This window comes from Stegodyphus dumicola, chromosome 12, assembly GCF_044657685.1.
Source record: "Stegodyphus dumicola isolate Sdum_Otavi_A_Nest chromosome 12, ASM4465768v1".
Lineage (NCBI taxonomy): Eukaryota > Metazoa > Arthropoda > Arachnida > Araneae > Eresidae > Stegodyphus > Stegodyphus dumicola.
Window position 1 is genome coordinate 115,303,600 of NC_140779.1, and position 9,690 is coordinate 115,313,289.

General features: G+C 34.2%; 1 protein-coding gene across 2 annotated transcripts in view; it reads left to right on the forward strand.

The window, feature by feature from the left end:
- LOC118199997 (uncharacterized) overlaps positions 1 to 9,460 on the forward strand; it is a 56,216-nt gene extending 46,756 nt beyond the window's left edge. Inside the window, exon 3 of one of the 2 annotated variants that reach the window (XR_015038270.1) lies at positions 8,990 to 9,016. Coding sequence is in view for 1 of the 2 variants with exons in the window: in XM_035371901.2 (XP_035227792.2) it covers positions 8,990 to 9,398 (409 nt within the window). In the remaining variant the exon portion in view is untranslated. Of the gene's footprint in view, positions 1 to 8,989 lie in introns of both variants that reach the window. The other variant, XM_035371901.2, reaches the window with a different exon arrangement.
- The last annotated feature ends 230 nt before the right edge of the window (positions 9,461 to 9,690 follow it).

The window sequence follows — 9,690 nt, forward strand, 5'->3', positions numbered from 1 at the left end:
TATATATATTTTTGGTAAGCAGGAAAGCTGAAAAATAACGAACGCCTTCGCCGGAAATCAAACCACGAACCTCTGGAATATTCGTCCAGCGTGCAGAGCCACTACACTACGAAGGCACTCTAGGAAGGCAGGAGAAATACCTTATAATCCAATTTCCTTCACTTTCCCGTGAGCCTAGCTCACATCTTACACTCCCCTTTTATCTTCTGATTGAAATGTCATTGCCAATGATTCTTGAGCTCTTTTTCTGCTTAATCATGATTTCTCTCAACTATTTTTGCCTTTATCATTCCGAAATGTCTCGCTTTTTTATCTCACTTACTCAGATCGTACATAGTCGCCTTTTTTATATGTCTACAGCCTAATAAAGGGCTTGTACTAATATATTATGCCTATCTTCTTGTAGAGTTCCTCACTTTGTAAAGACTAAGTTGCTGCTGAACGTGAAGAATCTTAAGAACTGTTAAGCGAATAATCGCTTGAGTTCGTGTGACAAGAAACAACAAGATGGAAGGGTAAATAACCCTTTTATGTTCAAATAAGATTTAACAGAACTGCGTCTTGGAGTGTACAATAAAAGCCGGCACTCGGGCTTGAACTTAAGAGGCTAAGAAATAAACTAAAACTAATCTAAACTAAAGAGATATAGCCGAAGCTATCAAGATTCTAACCGAGTTGGCCCCTTAACGCTAATTGACTGCGAAGCTATCAAGAGCCTGAGTACGACAGAGCGTAATAACAGCTTTGAGAGAGGGTAGGCCAAAAGGCGGACGCGCGCTAATCAGAAACTCTGATTCTGTCTAACTCAGCATTTAGGCATTTAGGCATTTAGGTCTGATTCACCTCGTATACAACTACTTTGAGTTTTGATCTGTTCAATCTGTGCTGCCTATGAAGGCCATTCACGGTTTTTAGTACATTAAGGTGCTACTGCACCTCGCCCGGGGACGTGACATTAGAACAAGGTGCAATCATTTCCTGGCAAAGTCAAGCTAAATATACGAAAATTAGGAAATTAGTACTTAGAAAACAAAATCATCCAGCATTCATTCCCCCCTTTTTTTTCTTAGCAGTCTAGCAGCGAATCAGGAGTAGAACCACAGCGGTGGGCGTGGTGAGATCACACAATACACAGTCCTTTACACATATTAATTAATTCAGAGTCTCTAGCCTGCTTCCAGGCAAATAGCCAATTTGGGCAGTAACACAGTCCTTGGTTAAATAAGATTAGATAGAGCACAAAACACAACTTCATATGTACACTATTTACATATTTACATCACCACCGCGCATTATGGTGACCGAGGTCTCTTCAGCACGCTGTCCACCGTAGGGTCATAATTACCGAGTTCTCTTAGCGTGTGCACTGGAGAATTATCCATTTTTTCGAAGAAGTTGTGGACATGAGGATTTGTTCAGGAATGGGCTTTATTTTTAAGTCTGCGTGAATGATGCTATTTCGTACAAACCAGGGCGCGTTAGTGATGGCTCTCAAAATTTTGTTTTGAAGGACTTCTAGTTTTCTCCTATCCGTCTTATTGGCAATTGCCCTTATTGGGGCGGCTTAGAGCATAACTGGCCTAATCATAGTGAGATAGATCATGCGTTTAGCTTTTAAGCTCAATTTCGATTTCCTACCTATAACAATATAAAGTGACATGAAAACTCCGTTTGCTTTATTTACTTGGTTGCTTACGTGCTTTTTGAAGGTGAGCCTATCATCTAGGGTAACTCCCAAGTACTTTGCGGACGAGCAAACTGGAATCACAAAGTACTTGGGAGTTACCCTAGATAACTCCCTAACTCAGCAAGTAGAACTTCGCGGTTAAATGCCCCTATTCTTTATTATGTACTCAGGTGTGATTCCAAAACTTCGTTCTGGCCGGAAGTAGTAAGTTGAAGTTAAGAATTTGACAGGAAAGGAACTTTAACTTAAAATTTAACTGTTAATAAAATTAAAATAGTCCTTACACTCTAAAGGGCAACCTAAAAGAAGAAGAAAATTAATTTTTGGAAATTTATTTTTGAGAAATCAAAACTGGTCCAAGTTAGATGATGAAAAAAAGCGAGGCGTGCCGGAGCCCGAACCCACTATGAACAGGTTGTTGCTTCTAGTGTAATACAGTTTGGTAATTGGTGCTATGAATGTGAAAGGAAATTAAACTTTATCTGAGAATTTCAGCATGACTTCAACTGTTTTGAATGCAATTATTAAATTTTCTGAAGTTGTCTGTACTTTTTTAATTTGATTTGATAAAATTGCGATGTTAGTGATAAGTTGAAAAATATTTGGTTCATGAAAAATTTCAAAAATATTAGTAAGGTGAACATCTGAGGCTTTATTTCTGTAATTTTTTAGACTCTCACTGCATTTAATTCTTGAACTACATGGTAGCTGCGAATTTGTTTGTGAGATTTTAAGGAGAAAAATCTTTTTTTGGTTAGGCAGGATTATTTTTAAATGGACTGAGTTTTTTAAAACGCTTCTGATAGACTTTACATCCCCTGTAACGAGAACTCCAAAATAAGGATTTAGGCTTTTCGTCTGAGTTGAATGTACAAGTGTTGCTTCTGCGATTTCTGGTACATTTCACGCATTTAACTGCTTTGAAACAGTTAGTTTGAGAATGTCCATATTCCTGGCAGTTGAAGCAATGAATTGGTCGTTCTTTGAGATTGCACACTGCGGGGAAAAAAAAAAAAAAAAAAAAAAGACTGTTCTATATCTCCCGTTCTACTGGGCCGATTGACGAAATTTAACTTGTGTTTTTCATGTCTCGAAAGCGCGGATATGTATTAGATGAACATATAGCATTGTTCTAATATAGGCATTTTGACACAAAATCAAACTTTTCTGAAATAACATACCAATTTTTTTTCCATATTTCCATTTTATATCCATTGTTCAAATTGCGCCAAACTACCAAGGTTTTTAAAAGTCGCCTTTGTAGTTTTTAAAAAATTAGCTCTCAAAATTTTAGCTCTTCAGTGTTAATTGAGTTTGGTATATATTTATGGATCTCTCTTTTTTTATTAAATTTATTTCATTCTTCCTTTCACATTTCTAAACTCGGGTTCATTCCAAATAAAAAAGTCACCCATTTTTCATGATTTATTTTTAAATAATTGTTATTAATGTTTCAAGAAGAATTTTGAATTATAATCTATAAAATTTTTACCATCAGCTTAAAGTACACGTATTCCTAAGCATACCTACAAAACATTACAGTTTTTTTATTCAAATTTCCGAAAATATACGTGAATTTATATATTGGCATATTTGAAATTTGGCATATTTGTTGAAAGCGATTAAAATATCAAATGTGGTTTAGACACTTTGCTGGCTTTTTTTCCTCTCATGAATAATGTAAAAAGGCAGAAACGAGATGCTTTTTTTTCCGCTCCGATATAATTGAATGGAAAGGAAAATTGGTTGCCATATATTCAGATGGTATTATGGTTGCCAAGTGAATTATTCTTGGCGCAAACTGAAAAAATACGCAAAGATAAATTTTTGAATTCCTCCGTAAATTTCGCACCAAATCTTACATAGTTTAATATCTAGGCATAATTTGAGTCGTAGAATTAAACTATGGAAAAAAATTGGTATGTTATTTCAGAAAAAGTCCGATTTTGTGTCAAAATACCTATGTTAGAACAATGCTATATATAAATGTAATATTCGAAGTCGCGCTTTCGGAAAGTGAAAAACGCAATTTGAGTTTTGTCAATCGGCTCAGCAGAACGAAAGATATAGGAACTGTACTTTTTTTTTTTTTTTTTTCGCGCAGTGTATTTGTCAATATGTACTTTGAAATCGAATATTTTATTTAATTTGTAAATGACTTTGCCGTTGGTGTTTCTTTGCAGCTTGAGTAAATAATTTGGTAAAAGAATTTTGTTATCTATTTTTTTGGAGAATTGCTTGACTTTAATGATGGGGGATGATCTGCACTCGAGATTTTGAAAAATTTCGGATTTTGTGACCGTGCTTGGAATGTTTTTTAATATTACTTAAATCGCAGATTCTAATTTCATGTGATAAGTATGAAAACTGATCTATGTTCTTTGAAGGCTTGCTATGGAGTTTTTGAAGTCATCTATGGAATTGGTATGAAGATAAATTACTCTGTTTTTCATATCTGCTAGAAATTTTTCTAGCTGATTTTTGCCTGAGTGCATTTTCTTTTGCCTTTTTTTAAAAGTTCTTTGAGCTGAAATGCAGTTTTGATTTGTTCTAGATCATTGGGCTGTTCTCTTATGAGTCTTGAAATGCTTGTGGAAACAATATGAAGGTTTCGTTCAGGTGTTAATTCGGGAGTTTCAGAGCCACTGTCCGTACGGCTTTGAATGGAATAATTTGGATGTGCGGTTTCTTTTTTGGCGGCAATGTGGTTCGGAAAGACATTTTTAAATTTATCGAAGGCACCGGCTAATTATTCTGGCTGCTTTGAATGAGTTTCTGAGTGTTTAATTCTTTAAACTTTTTTCTGACTTGAATCCGTTGGTTTTTAAGAAGACCTGTTGATTAAGTATAGTACTGGAAATTGAATTGGATGAATAACCCGAATCATTCTCGTGGTCACTTTTATTCCAATCAGCCCATAATTTATCCGTAAGATCTTTATTGGCCATCGATCGAGGAGAGAGGAGCTCAAAAAATACTTATACAGAGGCAAGTTGATAAACATGAAAACATCTTGAGATAGAAACTTTAACTTGAGATAGAAAGTAAGGAACTAAAATAATTTCTAATTAGCTAAACTTTAGCCGAAGCTGTACAGAAATAACTAAGCGAGTTGGCCCGTAATTAAACCTCATCGGCGAATATTGACGGGCACGTAAGATTACTGCCGAACGTAGTAAGATAGGCTTAAAGCAACGACAAGGCCCGAAGGCAGAACATACTGAACTGTGAACTTCAGAGCTGTTCTACGCAAGTGACTGAACTTTCCATTAAATACTGTTACTAATTCATTTACATAAAACGTGATGCTGAAATCTCATTCCGGTAGAAAGTTGTAGTTTGAAAAAAGGGATTTAAAGGTAAGGGTTTCTAAATTAAAAATGACTATTACGAAATTTTAATAATCCCTACAATATGGAGGTCTTCTAGACTTGGTTATCTTTCCCACGCTCGACTTTGACCTATTTATTACCTATTGGACCTATTATGAGGAAAACCGAATTCTTTTATATAAGGTCTATTATTCTTAACTTTATTCATATTTGATCCTTCAGGTAGAACGATTTGAAAATTGTTTAATTGTCTGCCTACTGCGGTGGTCTCTGGAATAATTACACTTCATTTATCACGCACAAATAAATCCGTCGCTAAATTTAACTGAATATGTAACTGAATAATATATTGGTATTTTCTAATTCTTTATTTGCACTAAATCTAAGATAGATAAAAAGTCATATTATTTGAAGCTAGCTATGAATATCTTTCCGTGCACATGACACGGCAGCTTGATTCAGTGCTTTACACAATGGAGTCCAGCTCATGTATAATTCGACACTCATAAATCGGCGTAACGTCTCCCCGGTCATCTCTCTCTGGGCAAATTCAGCTGTCATCGCTCTTTTGAATTATATTCACACTATTATTTATCCATCCTAACCAAAATTGCTACATAACTTTCAGTTAGTAATTAATTGAATTAATATTTTAACAACCTCTGGATTAATTGATATCTACATTAGTAATAATATTTTGACGCAAGCCTGGAGCTTTTAAAATGGAGTTATTTTTTTATTTATGACAATAAATAATATATTGAAAGTCCATAGCTTTGTAAAATCAATGAGCACTGCAGTCAAACTCCACTACAGCGAACCCGTCTCAACGAATCCCCAACCATAACGAATGAACGTTTATGGTTCCGTCCAATTTTCTTGTGGACTTAATGTTATTTTAACGTTAAGATAATGAGTTTATAGACTTAAAAATCTATAAGAACAGTATATAAGGAAATTTGTGAATATCGTAAGATAAAAATTTTTAGTATTTTTCAAATTTTTTCCAGAATTTCTGCAACCTTCAAACCAAAAATTATTAACACTTAAATTCATCATTTATTATAAATATTAGAATAGCGAAAAACACCTTTAGGTTACTATTCATTTATCTTCACCTAAACCCTTTCTCTGCGTTCTAAAAAAAAAAAAAAAAAAAGTGCTATGGGAAGCAGGAACGGCATTTAATTGAGGGGAAAAACTAAAACAAACAATAAGCATAACCTTAGAAGATCCTTTATTGTGCTACGTATTGAGCCAAAGAAGCATTGATCAATTGACGTATCGAGCTCGAAACGATTCTTTGTTTCCATTCGAAGTCTCTGACGAAAGAACGTCTATAGTGCTTTGTCTGAGCACTCTGTTCAAGGCTGATGCTGATTTTTAACTGTAAATTTGTATTATGGATAAGAATGTGCAAGTGGAGAAAAGGGTCTAGACCAGGGGTCTCCGAACCTTTCAGACACCGGGTGTTATTGGCTCTTTCACGAAGCTTCCAGAGCCAAGATCCAGTTAATTCATCATACCACGAGGTTGCAACTATGATGAACCGCATACTCATTTTTAAACATCGCAGTGATAATTTTCTAATTAGATCTATACGCTATAATCTTACGAAGCACCTTGTTTCTAGATTGAAAACTTTCATGCAGTTTCACCTAACATAAATTCCTTAAAGCTGTTTTTAAACATTTGCAAAAAAAAAAAAAAAAAAAAAAAAAAAAAAACATTTTTGTTCTAGAATATTAGAGATTTCTTCGGTTTAATATGTACGTTACTTGTCAATGGATGAACCTCCCCGTTGTCTCAGTTTATCAGCGCATTTTGTTTACATTTTCATCAGGTACCAACTTTCGCTCATAAGTATTTCATATTCGGGCAAGTTTTGTGTGGGAAAAAAAAAAAAAAAAAAAAAAAAAAATTCAAAATTAAAATAAATTACAACATATACGGAACAAAAGTTAAGATTTAAATAAAATCATTACTGAAAATTTCTATGAACCAACCTGCATTACTACTATGAAAGTAGAAAATATAACTCACGAAACCTTTATTCTTGTAAGAAGGACAATGAGAATTTTTCACTTCCTTGTACGAAGCAAAGAAAGTATTGAATCGCGAAAAATTTCGGATACCATATTTCAACGAAAATATCCATTTTGACAGCTCTCGAATCCATCTGAACACATTTTTTTTTTTTTTTTTTTTTTGCGTGACATCTATACGTACGGACAATGTTCTCATTTTTGTGTTGAATTTTATGCTGCGCGAGAATAAAGGACTCTTTTTTTTTTTTTTTTTTTTCCCCAAAACGGCTCGCTAATGGATTCAGGAGTGATTTTTTTCCTGACGTCTGTACATTTACATGTACGTACGTATATATATCTCGCATAAATGAAAAGCGAGTAGCTACAAAACGCCAAAAGTTTGACTGCTATAACGTGTATGTCGATTTTGGGTTGGATGCGTTAAAAGTATATATACTTTATTTGTTATCCGGCTGGGTGAGCTGATATTTTTATATGTTGGTAAATTGCACATTGTGTCTTAGACGATGACGAACAGACCCTGTAAAGGGGATAGTTTAGCACTAAAAACTAAGAATTCGAGAATTTTGGCTGCCAGTAGAAGGGGTTGGAAATGTCTAGTTTAGAAGATCTTAGGCTAGATGGAATGATGATGGAGATGGAATGATGATGGAGATGGAAAGTAAAATATAATATTAATTCTGTTGTAGAGATTCAACATAGAATATGATTCACTGTTTCGAAGCAACATAGAGCATGTATAGTTCTCAAGGCAGATTATATTTAACTTTTTCTGAAAGAATAATTTATGTTTCTTACAGCTTTATTCAACAAAGTATGAAACATATTTAGAAAATCCTTAGTTTCCATGTGTTAATTTATTGCACGGAAATCGTACCTTCTAATGCTTCGGAAAACTGCATTTAATTAAAGTTTCTACTTTATTCTTTATTTTTGAGTACTTATTTTTCTCGAATTGGTACTTACTCAGCGAAACATTGATGCGTATCACCCAAAATAGAGAGCAGACTTAAATGCAAAATATTTAAATTAGAAATTAACGTGTGGTAGTTAAGTGTCTCTAGAATTCAGTTGATTTTGTTACGTGCATTCGATTTAATAAACATTTGAAAACTGCATGAGTTTTCACTATTTCTTAGAATTTTGCTTCACTTAATACTCAATTTTGACTAGAATAGCTCACGATATTGGTGACGGTCACAGAAATCCCCTTCCTCCTGAAAAAAGAAAGACGGAAACAAAATTCTGTAACCTACGATTTTTGTCACTACAAGGAAGAAAGTGAAGTAAAATATTCTTTAAGAGCCTATTTTTTGAAAAATGGTGATAGCTTTGAGGATTACTTTTGAATTAATAGTTGAACAAATCGAGCACGTGTTTATGAAACCAAAAGGGGAAGGAGCACAACGTAATATCTTAACTGTAAAATGTGTCCCTCTCCTCTTTTTGGTTCCCTTTTTGTATTTGAGGACATGAAAGTTTAAGAAAAGGGCAGATAAGAGCCCAGATCTTGGCTGAAAATTTTATATAGAATTTTCTTTTGAGTTTTATATAAAATCTGCATCAGTCTGAAATTTTAATACTGTTATTGCTTATTATTTTTAAAAATAAATAAATCACTCGTTAAGTAAGTTATTGACTCATCTTTTATTTTTATTTTCTATATTTTTCAATTTTTAAAGAAGATAACAATACTTTTGGCTTACCGCGAAGTGAGAGCTTAATGTATTGAATGAGAAATCTATCTGTAAAGATATTCGAGAAAATAAGTTTAAATGAAATGCAGCAAAATGTGTGTATAATTTAATATTCCGTGCTAGGAAGTCATGTGGTGTCCGCAGATATTTTTAAATAAATAATTTTGAAATTTAAATGAATTTGTTTTGAAATGCTTTTTTGTCTCCTAAACTAACTATTTTCAGGCAAGTTCCTGCCATTTTACGAAGAAGACGGACTGATCTAAATCCAAGAGAAACTATTATTTTCGATATTTTTGCTCACTTCATAACTTGGAGTGCTCCACAGTTTACTGCTTACATGGAGTGTGTGAGGAATATCTGGAGATCTGTTCCCGATGCCTTTATTTCATTCGACGAAATTAGAGATTTGCTGCTCAGAAACGAAGTCACGAATGTGGAGGAGATCTGCGACACACTCCGGAAACATGAGTTCAGCAGTTTTGATACTATCCATCAGCCGAGATGCCTATCACACTATTCCCGATGTGTGATTAGAAGTGCATTGATGCGCAATTCTCACTTGCCAGACGGCATTTCACATCTGGGCTTGCCTAAGCGATTAGAAGCCTACCTAAACCTGGAACTGGATTAGTTCTTGTATTCCAAAAGCATCTGTATATGGCTGAAATATTTTAATGATAATAAAGAAATCTACATGGAAATCAACGCGTATCAAACTTTTTGCATAACTCAAACATTTTGTGCCGGGTAGGGAAAGTGTTATCAATGTAAATGGTCTGTGGATGATAACACCAAGTTTCTTTTAAGCATATCCATTGCACACTACTTTTAGAGCTTTCTGAAGAGCTAAGTTCAAGTCATATGACATTTTTGAGGCATCTATAGAATCTAGGAAAGTCAAAGAAATTTGATAAGTAGATGAA